The sequence below is a fragment of the Buceros rhinoceros genome, unplaced genomic scaffold, assembly GCF_000710305.1.
Source record: "Buceros rhinoceros silvestris isolate BGI_N320 unplaced genomic scaffold, ASM71030v1 scaffold9374, whole genome shotgun sequence".
Lineage (NCBI taxonomy): Eukaryota > Metazoa > Chordata > Aves > Bucerotiformes > Bucerotidae > Buceros > Buceros rhinoceros.
The window spans coordinates 49,733-69,793 of NW_010407633.1; the positions used below are offsets into that span (position 1 = coordinate 49,733).

General features: G+C 40.5%; 1 protein-coding gene across 1 annotated transcript in view; it reads left to right on the forward strand.

The window, feature by feature from the left end:
• The window catches only part of MET (MET proto-oncogene, receptor tyrosine kinase), a 65,743-nt gene that overhangs the window by 30,355 nt on the left and 15,327 nt on the right, over nucleotides 1–20,061 (forward strand). Inside the window, exons 5-10 of the mRNA XM_010134548.1 lie at nucleotides 4,630–4,790; nucleotides 5,793–5,895; nucleotides 6,111–6,247; nucleotides 8,842–9,006; nucleotides 9,872–9,971; nucleotides 18,567–18,785. Of these exons, the coding sequence (XP_010132850.1) occupies nucleotides 4,630–4,790; nucleotides 5,793–5,895; nucleotides 6,111–6,247; nucleotides 8,842–9,006; nucleotides 9,872–9,971; nucleotides 18,567–18,785 (885 nt within the window). The remainder of the gene's footprint in view (nucleotides 1–4,629; nucleotides 4,791–5,792; nucleotides 5,896–6,110; nucleotides 6,248–8,841; nucleotides 9,007–9,871; nucleotides 9,972–18,566; nucleotides 18,786–20,061) is intronic.

Below are 20,061 nucleotides of genomic sequence, written 5' to 3' on the forward strand. Positions count from 1 at the left end.
TTTAATTTAGCTATGGTTAACACAGGATTGTACTGGCTGGCTGTACGTGTAACCGAATCATCCCGTGTGAAGTGTGACATAGCTTGAAGGCAGAGGCGTATAGAGCAGTTAACAGACTGACAAAAGGACAAGCATAAAACTTTCTGACAGCACCGTTTACTTTTGTTAGCTACACCAAGTAGTTAAGCTACACCAAGTAGTTAAAAATACATTTTTCTTCATGGGCATATAGCTGATAAAGAGAGATTAAAATTTGACATGCTAAACTCTCAGAGAGAAAGGGGGACAAAAGGGTTTTTTAAATAAATTATATATTGTTTTCAGCCAGGCGGATGATTGCATGTACAACAACTTTTTAAAGAGTAGACAGGCGAAGTTGCTAATAATCTGGAAACACATGTTATTTTGTTTTTTCCATGTTCACCTTGCATATACAAAATTTAGTACTGACATGGGCAAAATTCAATGAACAAACAATGAAGTGTTATAGGACTCAAGCCCAAAATGGATGGAAAGGGAGGGGCGATGTGTGTTTGCCTCAGCTTCTATTGCCATTCACTTCTGCGTAAAAGAGTTGTAAAAAAATTGCTAATGCAGAATGTGAATAGTTTACTTTCCCTTTATACAAGAACTCATTTGTTTCAAAAAGGCCGTAGTGGATGATCAAATAGTCCTTTCTGGCCTTAGTTTGTATGAGACTGTGAATCACCAATTCAAAGGGGTGCGCTGACAATTAGTCCTGAGAGATTTTTATATACCTCTGCAGGCCCAAGCTACTTACCTGTCCTGCACAGCTTGTTTTGTCGTTCCTACAGCTCAAGCACAAGTAGCATCCCTTACTGTTCTTTACTTGGCAAAACTCTAGCAGTGGGTGTATATTGCCATGCTTCCAAAAAGATTTTTAAGGCTCTGAACCAATTAGTTTCTGATTTTGAGAGGTGCTGAGCTCATATAGCCGTCTTTAATTTCAATTATGAGTGTGTGCACTCGGCATTTTTAAGAACCAAGTGCCTGGAGCCCATGAAGAGATGCTTAGACTGAGAGGTGTGTCCCCAAGGCCACCTCTGCAGTCCCTATAAAGTCACTGGGAGGACTTGTCCAGGGGGGCACACCTTGGATGTGGGATGGTGGGATCAGGTGTGGGGCTGGCCAGGTGGTTCCCTTCCCCATGTGGCCTAGGCCTGCCTGCTCAGCATAAGCCCAGTCTACACCAGTAATGAATATGGATCTGTGGCACTGATGGATCTTAAAGTGAAACTCGAATTACAGCGTGCCCATGTTGGTAGGAGTTGTTTCTAGAAGGCTTGTAAGGAAAAAAATGCAGCCAAGTACTTAAATCCCTTTGGACTGCTAGCTGTTAAGACAGATTTCATGCTCTACTGGACCATGACATTTAACATTATTACTGAAAAAAATATAAAACAGATTATTCATCGTCTTCTGATCTGCCTTTAAACCCATATGCATAAAATATGAGAAACAAGCTTGTTTTGTTCCTGCCAAACAGAGGATGACCTGCTTTGCATAGTATGTGAAATTCAGTCTGACACCCCCCCTAATATTTTGCAGCTTTCAGAAGGACAGATTGCATGAGATATGTCATGTGATCGCTTTAACCTGAGGGGAACACAGAGCTTCTCCCAGGGTCTAGTCCAGTGGATGTTAGCCAAGTCTTCCACAGAGTTTTCCCAGGTTATTGCACAGAGTGGTGCACAACAGGGGGAAGAAAAAGAAAAAGTTTTTTTTTCAAGAAGAATCCCAGCGGTTTCCCATGGAGTCCTGCAGATCCTATGTATCTCTGCCTTCCTCCTTGGAGCCATGGGTGGCAGGGAGCATTCCCGCATCACAACCCTGCCCAGGCATCCCACCTGCTCCAGACAGTGCAGCAGCGCTGGCACCGGGACACCGTACCCCACTGTCATCCACCACCTCTGCCGGCAGCGAGGTGTGTTTTGACAGCCTGGACAGGCGATGCTAGAGGAAAGTGGGAAGACGTGAGGGAGACTCTTCGGAGATCAGTTGATGCTGGAACAAATTGCAGGCATCTGCGTGGGGCGTTCAGGTCCTGCTGCAAGGTGAACGGCATAAAAGAAGAAATAAACTGAGACTCTCCGTTCAGTTCTTTGTTGTGGATAAAAACCTGATGTGGACATTGTTGTCGTTTTTAAAGTGAGACATTTTAGCTGGCTTTTTGTCTCAAGAACATCAGGCCTTCTGCTGCCTATTTAGGTTGGAGGTTTTGCTGGAAATTTCACATGTGGCCTGTGCATGTTCTTGCTTTTTAATTAAAATGAATGGGCTGTTGAAGCCTTAATAAACAGATACTTTCTTCCAACAATTTTATAAAGTATTTGAGTAGATATTAGCATAATGGCTGTGAACATAAACAAAAGAAAAACTGGACTCTTTAAATTTTTCCAAAAAGAAAAAGTTAACTTTCTGTCCCGTAACCCAAAGCCCAGAGAGCAGCAGGGACCAGGAGAATGCAGCCCTTGCAGCAGGACTTGCTGTGTGATCAGTGGATTTGCCTTGCTATAGAGAGCTCCTGAGTCCTGAATTTCTCATCATTTATAACTGATTTGGGTTGTGCTGGCTTTCTGTACTACCTGCACGATGTAAGCATGCAGATGATGCCTGCTTGTACCTCGGTTCAAAGTCCAGGAGATTTACTGTTCATTCCTGTTGACTCTTCTGAGACTGAGTCTGGGAAACCACATTCTGACTTTCAGAGGTTTCATCACACGTAACAAATGGAGCAACAACAAAAGAAGACATGAATAAAAACATTCTGGGGAAATTTCTGCAGAACTTAAATAGGAAAGTTTAAGATTTGGTTTATTTTTTGCTATACTTAGAGGTCTTGCCTCCTAAATTTGCTCACAGAATGTAGTAAATACTTTTACTGTCCATCAGTTAAAGTACTCAGCCTGCTATGGCAAGTCATTTTTGGAGATAAGGTCACTCAAAACCAGTTAAGTACCTTCGGGTTTTATATTGTATAGCTTTGTGAAGCCTGATTTTAGCGCCTTTATTTTGCTAACTTATGGATTGCGTTTCAAACTCTTCAAATGCCACACGTCAGTGCGTTATTGTATAAAACATCAAGACATCCTGTACCCCCACAGAGCAGTTGCAGTTTCTGCTAGGGTTTTGTTACTCCAAAAATAGATACTGTGCTGAGATATTGAGTGGAACACTAGGATCTGAAGTCAATCCAGATTTCGAAGGGGAAAAAAACCAAAAAACCCAAAGAAATAAGGGAGAGTTAAACTTGGGAATAGCACAGACTCCATGGGGTACAGTACTGCTCCGCACTCTTGGATGTAGTGTTGTGTGTCAGGGGGCTGTGCGAGCGTCACTCTTTTTTTTTATGGGATTTGTGCAAAAGTACTGTTCCTGCATGGGTCCCCCCTTCTTTGCTGTTTGAGAGCTGATTGAAAGCTCATTAAAATAGGAAAGATTCCTACTGCCTTCAGTGCAATTTAGATCAGACTCTTTGTCTGGTTTCTAATGAGGGCAGTAAATTTTCCCATATAGAACATACGGCATAATGCTTTTGAAGTAGTCTTCAGCTGCCTTTCTATCTACAATAGTTCATTTTTGAGAGTCTTGAAGTATAGCGACAAGAGAGTTGAAAAGAAATGTGCTGTCTTACTGGATTTCCAGATGAAATAATAGCCAAGTATCTCTCAAAAACTTTCCTTTCAGCTTGAAAATTAAGTGGGGTCCTTTGAAAGGCACAGCTGTATTGCATTTTAGGGGCAAAATTACTGTCACTAAAGCATTAAGTCTAAGACATTTCAGCACTATGACCACGAGCAGAAATTCATTCTTTCATTCTCTGTTGTTTGTCCAGTAGTGCTGGTATGTTTGCAAAATTATGCAGTGTTGTTAAAAGTCCCCATAAACCCTGAACCAATGTCTTTTTGATTTCTGTTTTCTGCTGCTAATATTGACCAGTACTTTTACTGAGTTTTATAAGACTCCTATAGTGTTCCTACATTTTTCCCACCATTGTTATATTTTACAGGACAATTTACAATATACAGAAAAAAAAGCATTTCCTTTGTAGATTGTCTCTGTGTTTCTGAGGAGTAGTTTATTTTTAACTCGGAATTAGAGGTGACCAAATGTAAAAGATTTAAGGAAAGAATAGCAGAAGTCACGTTAACTTTATCACAGCCAACACGGTATTGGATTATGGTGCCTTTGAAGCTACTTCACTATGAACCGGACTTTCATCAAGTTGACAAAAAGTGGTCATTTTGGGGCTCTTTTGTGTTCAGCATTCAGCTTCTAACAAAATAAGTACATTGTATGTTTAACATACCAGAAATAAAATGTGAACGACAAGACCAGTAGGATTTAAAAGACTATTACAATGCACAGCTTGTTCAGTGCCCCTAAACACCATCCTTCAAAGCTTTCTAGTATAGGTTTTGTTATTTATTGCTACTGTCAGAGAAAGCTCATAATGTGACAAATGAAAGGTGAAGAACAATTAAGATGAATGGTAGCACATAGTCTACCAGAAAAAATGCTTTTCTAAAATTATTCCTTTGCACGTTCTTTAACTCCATTTGAAGTTCAAGAAAACCTGATGTAACTAACACAATATTTTTTTAACAGATTCTTCCGAGCAGCGCTCCCTTAGAAGGTGGGACAAAACTCACACTGTGTGGATGGGACTTTGGATTCAACAAAAATAACAGATTTGAATTAAAAAATACAGTAGTTCATATCGGAGGACAAATTTGTGGTCTGGAAGAAAAATTGAGCAACCAAAACAAGTAAGAAACTAAAAATACTAATTTTTATTTTATACTGAAGTTTAGTGGATTGTTTTACAATATAAACATTCAGTCTGTAAGTCTTGTCTCCGATTCAGAAATTTCAAACAGGAAACAATCCCTTGGTTTGATAAGGTCCTCCGGAAAATATCACTTGAAATGGAGATCAAATAAATCTAGTTAATGCCTATAGCTCATGCAGCAGCTTTTTTTGGTTTGTCTGTGAAATGCTGTTCAACATCTGTGGGAGCTGGCAAGAATGAAACTATTCAACGGTTTGAAAAGGGGGCAGGTTCCTTTGGGCAGGATCCTGCTGGGCTCAGTTATGTCACCTCCGTCTTCCTGATCTGTGAAGCTGCTGGAAAGAAATATGAGAAGATACAGGTATTTTGTCATCCAGAGGTTTATGACCCTCAGCTGCACCGCTCCTCCTCCTCCTCAGAAATAAGCATTTGAGAGAGGGCGATAATGGCTTAAGTTTAAAACAGAGGTTATTCCGGTGGTTAGCTTGGAAGAAATGGGAAGTTCAATGAATATTCTCTGTCAGTTCAAAACATACGACTATCTACTACCAAAGCAATGTGCAAATCATGGCACAGCTTCCCTATTCATATAAACAGCAGCAAAAAGATCACCCTCTAGAAGTACTGAGTCTGCCAGAATTTGGCAGTAAAGGAAAATTCCAAAAATGAACTCAGCCATTGAATGGGAGGTATTTGTTTTCTCTAGCATGCTTCTTTTTTTCTGAAATATATTTGATATACTAAAATTCTTTTCTCTGGCCAAGTATAAACACCACAGTGTTTGTATTTAGTATTAAAGATGACCGCAGTTCTTTAAGCTGTTTTTTCTGAAAAGTCTCTGATGTGTGTAGATCGATGATATCGATGATTCATTTAGTACAGATCCTCCATTATTACAAGTTTGAAGTGGTTCTATTTTAAGACGAAAAATCAAGCCAGAAAAAAAATGTAATCCCATCTTTTTCCTTGTTTTCCAAAGGCTGGAATGCACAGTTCCTGCTGCAAAAAATCCAAGTTTTAATATATCCAGTAGTGTTTCTGTTGGACATGGCAAAACACTATTCAATACATTCTCATATGTGGTAAGCACTATGATTAAAACTTCATTGTCAAAATTAGCTTCTACATTAATTGGAAGGAGACTCCTCATGAGTCCAATCCAGTATGGTAAGCCTGTATTCCTGTTTGCATGATTATTGCTTCATGGAAATGCTAGTAAATGTTTTAAGAGTCTTCCTCTTCACATTTTGAAATTAATTTAACAATCTATTGTTCTTATTTTTACCCTCCACCTCAGAATCCTGTAATAACAAGTATTTCTCCCACCTACGGCCCCAAATCTGGAGGAACACTGCTAACCATAGCTGGAAAATACCTAAATAGTGGAAAATCCAGAAGGATTTTTATTGGTGAGAAAACATGCACCTTGAAAAGGTAATATACTTACTAAAATGTGATGCCTTTAATTTATTGAAATAGCTTGATTAAAACCTCTTGGAGTAAAAAATAGTCACAAACACGCGTTGTTCTCCTCTCCTTGTGTAACATATCAGAGAGTTGATACTGCGATAAGCATTCAGTTCTGGGTTACATCCTGAGTTAAGGATGTCTGAAAGGTTTCTAGGAGGGGCTACGGTTCCCTAGAAGACTCATTTATTCTGTAATGCCTTCATTAACCTCATTAAAAGGTTGCATAGAGAAGTAGCAAATCAGCTTCTAATGGACTACAAACTGTCCATTTCCCATCATTTTTGTCACCCGGACTCCCACACACTCAGCCCTTTCCCTTGTATTACCAAGAGCTGCTGTTCATCCAGCAGCTCCCTATGGGTGGCCAGTGGGTGCAGGTGACCCGTGTGGGAATATGTATCCCGTGCAGAGGAGCAGCTGTTTCTGCTATCAGCGAACAGCCTCCAAAACAGAGGCAGCATCAGTTTGAGACTTTTCCTGGTATATATAAAATTGTTTTGAGGATAAATCCAGTATGTCTTGTGGCTCTATAGTGGATCCAGTAGGAGCCCAGTCAAGAATCTTCAATGTGCTCTGTCTGGAAATGGCTTTAGTTCCAGCTGAATATAAATGTTAAATACCAAGCACAGAGTCTCTGCTATGGGCAAACAAGAGTTCTGAATTTGGTAGCCATTCTGCAGTGGTGCAAATCCTCTGGTCCTGTTTCTAGGTACAGCAAGATAGCTCCAAAATTGTCACCTCTGAGGCCAAGGGCAGAATCTGGCCCACTGTGTTCCAGGAACAGGATGCCCAGCAATTCCTCTAAATTTTGAATCTTTTATGGATTATAGAAAGTCATAGGGGTGAAATATCACACTTGCGGAGAACGTGGGGAAGCAATAGCCTATTAGGTAATGTCAAACTCAAAGTCAGGAGAGCTAAATTTTATTCTTTGCTGCTAAATCATTTATTATTATTATTGTATGTTCTTAATCAAATCAGCAAAGTCTGACTAAATCAAGAAAGGGATTTAGTATGCAAGTCTGATATTTAATCACTACCAAGATCTTCAGAACTTGGGTTCAGTGGCTACTTAATAGTTTAGAGTGGCATTTATTGATGTCATCATCTCAGCTGGTCAACTAATGGACTCATCTGTTGATTCATCTGATCATTTGAGACATCTGCTGTGGGAGTGATAGCCAGCTCAGAGGCAGGCATCTGCTATGGTCAAGTGGACCTCTGGGTATCGAATCACAGTTGGGGCTAATCCAGTAAGCATCCCCAGCGCCCGTCTTTCTCACCAGCCAAGCTGTCTGGAGACTTCCACACAGGTCCTAGCCAGTTTCTTAGGGCAGGTATTTCTCTACCTAAACTGGCAGCTTTCCCAGTTCTGAGGACAGGTAGATCAAGGGTTCTTTTTTTCCTTTAAAAGATGGTGAAAAGCTTCCAGATACATATGAACAAATCACTAACCCCTACAGCACACAGAATCACAGGATGGTGGGGGTCGGAAGGGACCTCTGGGGATCATCTAGTCCAACTCCAGTGCTGAAGCAGGTTCACCTAGATCAGTTTGCACAGGATCGCATCCAGGCAGGTTCTGAAAGTCTCCAGAGGAGACTCCGCTACTTGTATGGGCACATAGTTCCAGTGCTCTGCCACCCTCAAAGTGAAGAATTTTTTCCTTACAGTGAACCCCACCTTTCTGGAAAAATTTAGACGAAGTGTTGGCAAATGACCCTTTTGTCCAATTTGGAGACAATCTATCTCTCACATCCTTTGAGAATTGCCTTATTTGGAGGTCTCCTGGATGTGGTTGGGCCCAGATCACTGAAACCAGTTTCTCCAGTCAGTTGTTACTCTTGCCTCTGCAAGGGCTCCCTGCAGCCACACTTTATGTGCTTCAGGGTTCAGGATCCTTCACCCTTCTGCTGCCTGCTCACCCACTGTGCTCAGTGTGGCAGAAGGGCTTCTAAGGCCAAGCATGAGAGAGCAAGAGAAAGGAGAATATCCCAGAGATTCTGCTGCTGTGCTGAATTCAGCCAGCTCTTCCCTGATTGTTGCCTTCTCTTCCCTTCTCCTTGCCCTCTGCCTGCTCCTCGGCAGTGCCTGGATTCAGCAGGTGCTCCCAGGGCAGGACATCTCTGTCATGCTGCTACATCCCCAATCAGCACCTTTGCTTGAGGTTTTTAAACACAGGGTAAATCCTGTGGATTGGAAAGACAAAGATGTTAACCCTGGTTACAGCAGAACAAGTAAATCTCCTTAAACCGGGAGTGTGCTGTTGTTTTCCAGGCTGGAAGCTGCCTTTGCACGGTGCAGGGGCTGACGTGGCTGTCAGCAGCACTGGGGAAACTCCTTCCAGCAGGACAGGTGCAAGCCAACCAAATGAAGATGAATCTTGAGCTTAAGCAGTGATGTTGCTGTTTCTGTCTTACACCATGCTTCCACGTGTGGGAATCAGTAACATTTTTTTACAAGCAGATCCTTAGTTGGGTTTGGGGCTCACTGAAGGACGGCGTTTTAAACTGAGTACATGTTTTATAATGCTGACAGGCCTTCTTCTGCCCTTCCAGCGTCACAGTGAGCACTGTGGAGTGCTACACTCCGGCCCAACGAATTCCCCAGGAATACCTTGTTAGGGTGGAAATCGACAAAGCTGTTAGAGAGGCGAGCAGTCACTTCACATACAGGGAAGACCCTGTTGTTTTAAAAATCCATCCTGCCAAATCTTTCCTTAGGTGAGTAGAAGTTTCTTAAAGAAATAAGAAAAGTAATGAATACAAGAAGAAAGGCTATGCTGCGCAGCAATCTATCAAAAGAAATTGCATTTTTATCTCTATCTGCCATGCCAATTGCTTCTATTATGGTGCAGTTGCAGAGGGCAGATCATTTCCTTTCAGAGGTGAAGGAGAAGGGGGAAGGGCACTTCTTTATGTGATTTAACTCCTAGCTGCTGCTGAGCGTACCTGTGATGTCCTGCTGAGATACCTACTGTGCAGCTAAGTGTGTCTCTTACACTATGTCTGGACATTACACTGATTAGTGAGGAAAATCATTTAATGTGACACGTCAATGGTACTCTGGAGAGCAAATGGACTTTAAAATAGTCTAAATCCAGTGCTACATAAATATTATGAATATATATGTATGGTAGTATATGTGTGTTTTTAAGTGACATATTTATGGTCCTAGTAGCTCTAATCCAAACCATCTGCCTTTGCCAAAAATATGTCAGCAGTAAAAAAGACACCTTTTTCACCACCATTGAAAGCAGTAAGTAAGTTAGCAAATGCTAAGTACTTGTATATACCTTCCTTTAAATTGTATGCATTTGTTTTATGTCCTGGCATGCCACAGTATTAAAAATTATTTTTCTTTTCTTGTATTTGATTAGTTGTTGTGGCAACTGTAAAATTTGTTTCACAGAAAAATAATCTCATTGCTCAGAGCTGTGTATTTGCATTCATCCCATATGTCCTTAATTCTGGTTTTACGTTGTCTTTTACTCTAAAATAGAATTTATAATTAAGTTTATTGTAGCAGATGTATCATTATCCTACTCATTTTTTTTTTTTTTCTTTCTTTCTTTTTAATTTTTGCTAGTGGTGGAAGTACAATCACAGCTCAGGGAATCAACTTGAACTCAGTGTGCTTTCCTCAGATGGTTATTACTGTACCTAAACTGGGAATGAACTTCTCTGTGGTGAGTCAGTCTTGGAGGAGACAATCTGTTAACTTGACATCTTCATGTGGTGAATGGAACTGAATTTTCAGTCAAAATACTTCTGGTTTTTTTTTTTTTTTTTTTTACTTTTGCCTTGAAACTTTGGGGCTTCCACTGTCATTTTGGTGTTTTATGCACAGATTGTTTCCACTGCATAGGCAAGAATCAACCACAAATTTGAAATTAAGGTGGAGGTAGAACAACATTTTCCAAGGAACCATTGCCAAAGAAATAAGGCTTTTACAATATGATAGCAAGACCTTTATATTGCAATTTAACAATGTAAATTTAGTGGCTAAACACAGAACAGTGTAAGACAGGTATGTCAGATTACTTGGCAATTCCTACCTGTCCTACTGTGATAGGTAGGAAATATATTTCAGTGGTGACTGTGGATATAAAAGGAAAATGGAACAAGTGTCAAAGAAGGAGGAAAAGTAAAGATGTAAAATCAAAATTCAGTATAATTTCAAAGAGTTTCTGGTTGCCAAATTACCTACTGGAGCAAATCTTTCCTATTTTAGCAAAGTTCAGCAACTAAGTTTTAAGAGAGCTTTTGCAGTTGGGTCATGTCTGCATGAACAGAGGGTCAGTCAAGGATCTGGGTCTTCTTTTGTTACCTGAGTTGATAATATACAGTGTCTAAATCTAAATAAGGTGTTCAGATATGATCATGTGATCTACTTTAATTTTTATGAGGCAGAGATGACATTGGCTGGTTGTACTGGCACTGTTTCCTGTAAGCTTTCACCTACACATTTGTATTGCACCTCCAACATTTGCTTGTCCTGTAAGGTCTGTTTAGCCTGACTGAAGCTAAATTGACCTACCCTCTCTATGACCTGCTATGTTGCTGCTTATATTCTCAGCTTATTTCTAATGATCATCATACACTATTACCTGTATTGAATTTTAAGTATTAGACCGAGGTTTGTTCAAAGCATTTTAAATGGTATGTCTGCAAATTTGCAGTCTTTTATAGCGTCAAGGTCATAATATTCTTCATGATCCTAATTTGTGTAATATTACGAGTGTCAGGACCTGAATTCAACTGGAGGTAATCGTGTCCTGTGATTTAATGGGTTCAGATTTTAGTCTGAAAATCAGTGCCCCTACAATGGAACACGGTGTTCAATGTTATCAAAAAGACACTTTACCTATGAGTCAGAAACCTAAACATTTCAGTGAAATCAACCGAATTCAAAATCTATTAGGTTTTGAGTAATGTGGGCATGATTATTTCTAAGTACAAAAGATTTCCAAATAAAAGATCGTTGCTGAAATTAGCTCTTTAGATTTTGCTTCATGTGGATTTGAGCCGTCTTTCTTTTGAAGTAAAGATCATCCACTTGCCTTCTCCACTCCGCTGTGAGAATCTGCAGTATTGCTTCTCTTCAGGCCCTGATTCTGCATACTTTGCTTGTCAAATATTTGGGACTTCCTTAGGATTTGAACAGATCTGAAAGGATCTGAAGTTTTAAAGAGCTAAATCTGCTGGTGACTGGCAACTCCAGGCAGTGAACACCGTCGAGTTTACTCTCTCTCTCAAATACTGGGTAGCAACCTTTCCTTTGAGCAGTGGTTTGCTTCCGTCCAGCCTTTTAACATGCTGTTGAAAAAAGACATGAGTACAGTCAGTTAGAATTATCTCCTTTATTATTTTTCTTTTCATACGTTGCAGTGTGTGTGATATTTGCCAACATGCAAGAAGAGGCAGACCTGACCCTCCTTTTCCATAAGGAGACCTGTCCCCTACCACTGCTGGTCTCTTAAGAATCTGCCACAGTGTAAAAGCAGTTGTACACAAGTTTATTCTCCCTGCACAAAGTGTGGAATATAACCTCGGTGCAGAGTGGTTTATATGTTGACACTGCCCAAGCCGTATATTTTGCTCTATTGAAATTAAAGGCTTCTGGCACTCGGTGGCTTTCCCTGCCTCTGTGGCAGCCCAGCTCTCCTTGCCATTTGTTCTGCCACTGATTTTTACCTCGAGCTTATTTCTCAAGGAAGGATATTAGTTCTTAGGGAGAAGGGGAAGATTTATAAGTGGCAAAACAAGATTGCACTGGGTAACTGAGGAAACTGTTGGCAGAGGATGCCTATGGCTGCAGCCTGCCCCATCCTGCACTGGAGATTCTGGGCCCTGTGCATAAGAGATAGACCAAAAACCCAAACTTTCATCCACTCATTACAAAAATAAACTATGATGAGGAACTGTTTCCAGCAGGGATCCAGAAGACTGCTATGACCAACTATCCCATTTATAAAGGAGAAAACAGGTTGAACAGACCAAACACAGACAAATAATACAATACAAACCAAAATGATCAAGAAGTCATATAGCTGAGGTTATGTATCTTTTTGTTTCCTCAGTTTGGGAGAGGAGAGCTAACTGAGTCACTTTTTTTAATTGTTATTGAAGCCCTTTGTCTTTTCAGTTTTTCTCTCACCAGCCTCCTCCCGGAAGCTGCTTTTGTCAGCATTCAGAAACTCTGGCTCTTGGGAAAACCAAAGCCAGCACTGAAACACATCCCAAAGCATCAAAGGAAAGTACTGCTGGGAGGGACCACAAAGACCTAGCCTGGCCTGCTTCTCTGTGGCAGGAGAAAATGTACCCAGACCACTGCCTGATGCATATTTGTCTAGGCTGTTATTAAAACTCCTTGTGAAAGAAATTTCACAATCTTGATTAAACAAGCTTTGGAGAGAGCTGCTCTACCTGCTTGCCTAGTGGTTTGGAACTTTCTAATAATTAACCCAAATCCTAGCTGCTAATTAGCTATCTTCTTGTTTAACCTTCAGTGAACACAAACAACAGATTACCAGTCTCTCCTGCTAATTTTACTTATAAGCACTATGTTATGATTCAGTCTTTCTCTTTTCCAGTTAAAACAAACCAAACTGCTCCAAATTCGTCTGGTAAGTCTTGTTTCCTGGAGCTCTGCTCATTCATCTGCCTAAAACTGATGGTGCCCAATTTGAGACGTCTCATCTTTTTCTGTCAGCTATCTGTCCCCAGACCCTTAATTCACTCCCTCAGACTTAATAGTGGCCTAGAGCCCTGATGGAGTTTTAAGTGTAAGTGGAAGGTCGCTTTTGTAAGCAGCAGGAGCCATTGAGGATGCTCTGCGTTCCAAAGCCTCAGGAAGCAGAGCCAGCTGATGCACCCTGGGGCATTTGCTCTTTTCTGCCTGTTTCTTTCCATAACGGTGGAAGACATGAGCGGTACAACTGGTAAAAGAGTTTTTCTGGAACCACTCCCCATAGGAGATGGAGCTTCACTGAGACTGAAAAGTTTTGGAGGCAATATGGCAGCCCGCTATGGAAGAAACATTTAAGTTGAGCTTTTCTTTCATTCAGCTGTGTGAAGTTCAGTATTTCTGAAACCTTTTCTTTTATAGGGCAAAAATGCCTTGCTTCAACTTGGTTTTCATTCATACTTATTTAAATTTCCTTAAAATTATTCAATACTGTGTTCACACTAGTTGTGTTTATATTACATTCTATGTTAACACTATCAAAATAAGACATTTTTCCTTCTTTAAACTTGGTATTTCAACAAGCGAGAAAAATGTTCTAGATCTATTGAACCATATGTTTTGATATTTGCAATGTGTTTCTGTTTAATTTCTATATCATGAGTTCTTTCCACCATTTGTTCTGACTAGGAACAAAAAATACTAATTTAGGCAGTGCTGCCTAAGTTCCAAACAGCTCTAGATAATGCGTAAGGATACACAAACCCTCCCACTTGTGCTCACGTGTCCAGTTTCTGTGTGAGGTGCACAAGAAGGAAAGCAGTTCATTCCTTTGTTTCACTTTGCATTGTCCCAGTTTGCAGTGCTGTTTGATCAGGAGCTTGTTTACAAAGTAAGTGTCTTCTAACCTCTGCTATAGGTTGTGCTAGATGGTTCTTCTGCTTCTGCAGCACTCGAGGCCAGTATTTTCTTCTGAAAGCCTGTGCTTTGCATTGATTCCCCAAGAGTGAACAAGTGCTCATTCAGAGATCCTTTGCATTTTTGATATTCCATTATTAACTAATAATGGAATGCATAATCTCTTTTAACCATGAATGTCCCAAGTTATGCAAGTTTGCAAAATTAGGGAGAAGCACCTTTTAATGCATGACCTTCAACAACTGACCCTGTAGCTATGCAAGATCACCTTTCCACAAACTTTTAATTATTACTTCAGTAAGTAGTCTCTTGAATGATCTTCAGCATTTCTTAATTGTTCCCTGCTAGATACCATTTCCTGCTGTATTACAGGAGAATTTTTAAATACCTTAAAGTTCCTTCAGTGCATACAAGTCCGTCAACAATCCAGACTCATAATACTCATCAAAATGCCTAGAATTCACCTGTGAATGTCTATCTTAGATTTATTAAATAATGATACTGAAAACTGTGGCTAGTGAGTGCGTAATTACTGAAGATATTCCTGACTACCTATCTGAAGACATTCAGGATTGGATCCTTTATCTGTGTTGACTTTGTGGCATAAAGCTGCCACAGATACCCAGCAAAGAGTTTCCCTCACAAAGGGAAACCACTGGCTTTTCTTTCTTTGCGTAATCTGCATCTCATGCACATCTCCTGCCTTGGAGAGAGTGCATCAGGGGTTGTCAGGGAAAAGCCCACACTGTTAAATCACAGAGGTGCCAGGGATGTGGTGCTAGCAGGTGCTGACCATCCCAAGCCTGGGAGGAATTTGGTCTTGCAGTCAGTATTGGTCATGTTGTGCAATGGACTGGCTCTCAGTCCTAGGAGCAAGAGAGGTTTTTACTCCATCTTGTGGTCCAGTGATCTGATAGACTGGAAGTATCATATCCCATGCCTTCATTTAAGAAGACAACTAGAATAAAATGCTAACGATCCATCAGGACCATTTATTGCACTACCTGAAATGGGAGCAAAAGCCAATGAGTGCTCTGAAAAATTTTCAAGAAACCCTCTTTGAGGAGTGTAACTCTCAGTTTCTCACCTACACAGAAAAGCTTTCTGAATAGGCTTTCCTCAGGCTGGACCTGAATTCTCATCTCTTTCTATTGAGAAATCATCCTTTGGCAAGACACTTGGAGAGTCTCCCAGTTAGTCTTAACCTCATTCATCTTTCATTCCTCACTGGAACTCCAAAACTTTACTTTCTACAAAAGGACAAATTGGCCATTTTCTCCCTTCTGACTGCTGCAAATCCTGTAATACACATCCAATTGCCCCTTTCTTATCTGGGTCAGGTGCTAGGAGACCTCTGGAGCTCAGAGATCCTCCCTCATACTTTTCCTGTTGTTCTGTCAGATGAAAAAAAATTGAATTGAGCACCAAAGTTCAGATTCTGTAGGTCAGGTTTGAATTAATTGCCTCAAGGGTCATATTTTACAAACGAAACAAGAATACATACCTTTAAGTGATGAGTCATATGCATTGTGCAATGGATTATTATTCCCTCTGGGGTACAGTATTTACTTATGCTTGTGAAATGCTCCATAATTTTTACATCTTTTCTTCCTTATTGTCTTCAGATGTAGATTATAGTCACAAGGAGAATGTAGGCTTAGCTTTTAAAGTGAATGTACTTCAAAGCCTAATTAAATAAAAGTTAAAGGTGCTGGGTGATAGGCAGTATCTTAACTGAGAAGGCAATAGATTGAATTAGGGTTTTTTTCTTATAGATCCTCAATCCAATATTTCTTGAAAACTAAACCGTCGTATTCTTCAATTGCTAAAACCAATTTCAAGGTAAAAATGTCATGTCAAATCATGTACCAATAAGGGCACTGCAAATAAGATTTTTTTTGACCTTACCAATCAGTCACATTGCATCCCTTCCAAAGAGTATTATTAGATTTTTATCATTTTCTGAAAGCTTCCTCTTCAGAGACCAGCCTGATAAAGTAAAGTATCTGATTCTAATAGATAGCCACAAACAAAGTTACAAATACCACTGCTATTCATTTAGGGCACATCACTACTCTACAGTAGATAAAAAGTCTAATGAATTAACATTAATCAAAGATATAATGATTACCTAGGACATACTTGGTTTTATAATTATATGTATTTTAGTAATCCCTTTTTAGAATCGACACAATATGATAGATATCTTTACGGGTATTCATATATCATCGAAAAGCATGGCTTGATCATCCATTATACTGACAATGCATCTTACTATTGCCACACCGATTCAAATGAATTTCTAGATCCATGTGATATGACAAAGCCTGAGATATAGTCAATGGTTTATAACGGGGTATTCAAAAGAGGAAGAACAGTCTAATACTGTAAGCAGATGGAGCAAAATTCTGCCTTGTCTTGTATAATCTTGTGTCCCACAGATTACGTTGTTGTCGTGGGGGATGCACAAATATTTCTGAATTTGTGCTAGGAATCTAAATGGGTTTTTAGTTGCATGACTGCAAGGCCCATTAGCATCCCTAATGGCTGCACCAAGCTGTTTAACTGAGTGCCGAACTCACAGCTCAACAGACATGTAACCCGGGTAGTAGAGCTCTAAAACTCTAGTGCACAGTTTCAGAACCTTGAGAACGTTTTGCTTGGCATATTCAAGATTTCACAATATTAGGCACAGAAATATGAACTGGTGTGATGATAAGGAAAAGTGCTGATTTGTAGATAGCTAATTTAACACCACTTTTCAAGCTAATGTGAGTATATAACTGTCAGTGGTTTAACACAGCAGCAAAATTATGTTGCATTTATTTAGCATATTAGAGACAAATGCAAGCTAATTTCACAGCTCCTTCAGGCACCATTTTGTAATGAGAACTTATTTAATTTGAAAAACAAACAGAAAAAAAATTATGTATTTGGCCTTCTTTAGGTGGACAAATTTTACCAATGGCACTAGTGGTTTTCCGTGGAAATTTCTTGTAGAACGAACGTAAGATTTGTGATTACTAGGAGCTAAGCTCCATTCTTAACAGGGCCCATGTCAGCAACTCTATTTATATTAAAAAAAGAAAAAAAGTAATCTCTGCTGTCAGGGCACAGTGTAAATGAACTACTTGCAGAAGGTTTATACAGTTGGAAGAGAAATACCTCTATGGAGCTGCAGCAACTCTGGTTTTTGCCAGAAGTCCTTCAACCATATCCACGGTAGGCAGCATGGAAGGGAGGCGCAGGAAAGCAAGTATGCGATACCATCACAAACAAGCCGCTCTGCAGTTTGCATGGTGCTGCCCAGCACCCACCATGCCTCCCATTGATGTTTATAGATGTGCTCTTGACATTATAATCAAATTAATCGCGTAGAATTCTTCACAGTCAGAAGAGAGGTGACCCTTCCAGAGAACTGTTAATCTAATTAAAGCTGTTGTCTAAAATGGATCAGATGAATTGCGCTCTAGGTGAGCCCATTTCCCTCTGTTGACTCTAAAGGCAGTTCGGACAGCTAACTCCAACGCAGGTACCTGGATTCAGGCTGGATGAATCCCATCTGCAAGGATTCGTATAGTCCCTTCAAACTGCCTAAACTCAGCTTCAGATCAGGCTGCCTGCAAATCCCTCCTGTTCTTGCGTGCAACGTAGCAATCCTTTTAGGAAGGACCTGGGTCTGTCTTGTCCTGTGTCAGGGTGGTGTGGGATAAAGCGAAGCACCCTGGCCAGACATTTCACACCGGATGACACACCCACAGCACAAAGCATGCTCTGGCAGGTCTTCTGGAGTGTGGTGAGCCCCAGCAGCTGTCCCCCCAGGAGCACCTCCAGAGCAGGTCCTCACGAGGAATAATGGCGAAGAAAAGGGCAAGCATGGCTTCATGGATGTTGTCAGGCACCTTCTACCTGCAGTGCGGGAAGGGCCCAAGATACAGTGTGGAGCATGTCCTGCAATCAGCACTCCCAAAAGAGACCCATATGACACTTGTGTACCTAAGCACTGAATGCTGCACGTCTGGAGCCTCACACACATATTTTTAGAAAGAAGATACACTCTCCTGAGCTTTTGTGGCCCAGAATCCCATGGTGGCTTTGGCTTTAAAGCACTTTCTCACAGAGTCCGTAGTGCCTTTCTGGAAACATAGCGACTTAGCTGTGCCGTAGGTAACCAATGCTTTACTTCTGTTTTATGCTATTTCAGTCAGATTCATTTGCTCTGTTTTTACCTTCTCCCCTGGTCCCTTGCTATTGCTTTGTTAGGAAAAAAGGAAGACAAATCCACGTTGCGGTCACTCTGACAGGCCGAGTGAACTGAATTATGGCTGCTCAGTACATCAGGCTAGCCTCCTGATGGTCCTTGGCTTTGGAAATAATTTTCCATTAATTATCTGCAAAATATTTACTTTAAAAGTGCTGTGAACAATCAGGCCAGGAAGCTTGTTTACTTGAACATTTCCTCAACAAGAGTGCAAACACCATTGACATGAAGTTTTTATACTTTTCTCCCAGTTCTAAATAAACGCTGTATAACACTGATCAGGGTTTTGCTTTGGTTAAAGAAGAACAAGACCCCGGTGTTTATTTTTTCAATGTATGTATATTGTTAAAGAACAGTTAGTGACTTCCCATGCACATACTTACTGCAATTACCTCTTTCTTTCTTTCGTTCTAATAGGCTTGTAGCCACCGCTCCAGCTCAGAGATAATCTGCTGTACAACTCCTTCACTGAAAGCCTTCAATGTCCAACCACCCTTTGTAACCAAAGTGTTCTTTATTTTTGATGGTGTCAGCTCTTTGTACTTTGATTTTGATTATGTAAACAATCCTGTATTTAAGCAATTTGAAAAGCCAGTGTTCATCTCAAGAGGCAACCAAAACGTTCTGGAAATTAAGGTAAGAAATGTTGAAACAAATTTTTCAGTTATTCACAAGCACATATCAGCAGTGTAGCATGGAACAGATGTTTTGATTAAATAAAGGAAACCCCAAAGAAGCAAGGGCAGAGAGAACAGTGTGTTCGGTATTGCATTCACCAGCTGTCACAACTTAAAAGATGCAGAGTGGAGAACGAAGATACATATCAAGGTAGCTGTTGGCATCAGGTGGGGTGAAAGAGGGGCTTTCCTCATTGTCGTGGGAGGACCACACTGTGTCAGCTTCTGATTGTGATGAGCTGCATCATCAGTTCAGGATTAAACATGGCCAGCAGTCCAGAACGTGAAACGTATGGTCTGTGCACAAGTCCCGGCTCTTACTGGCCCGTGGTTTTGTGTCCTTCCTCACAAAACACATGATGTTGCCTTTAGAAACTGGCCTGGTGGCTTTGGCTCTCTAGAGCTGAGGGAAACTGGCCTGTGCACATAGTCGCTCGTGAGGATCAGTCATCAATGCAGCGTAAATATTTACAGATCCGTGAAAAATGCAAAGTTGATGCTGAGTGCCTCTTAAAAGAGCTTTGAGAAAAGTCTACATGGTGCTGAGAAACATCTCTTAGGAATCTAGGGCCCTCGCAGGCACAGGCTACCCTCTACTACAGCGCTGCAGAGAAAGTTAAATCCATTTTGTGAGAGTCCAATTTCTGGAAATGTAGTGCTTTTCCAAATTAGAGTATCAAACAGTATAAATACAGGCATTTCTAATTTACAATGAATGTTTATGAAAATTTATTATTATGTACATGTAATTTATAGATTGTATCTATAATTTATATCGAATATAAGCTATAAAAAATGCTTTATGAAAGAGAATCAGTCTTAAGGCTGGGGTCATCTCTTTGTATAGAGCACACACAGCTCTGTATAGAGCTTTGTATAGAACACCACAGCTCTGTAAGACAAAACTCTTTTCCCCTATGACAGTCATGAAATATTGAAGCCCTGACATCTTGGCCTCCAAGGTGGTCCAGTGGGCCAGCTCCTGAGCTGCAGGAAGTAAGAGGGAATTACCTCAGAATCTCTGTCAGCCATGCTGGGTTCCAGTTAAACTTTATTCAAATTGATCTGTCTCCACAAAGTGTTTTGGGAAAATTCCAGAGAATAATCAGTATGATTTTTATTTTTTTGTTTTGTTTTTCTACGTGGAACTTGTGGCCGTACAATCACCCCTTCCTCAATGCAGAGCAACTCTTCTTGTTCAGTTACAGAGAAATGCTAGAAAGAGTTCTGATTTG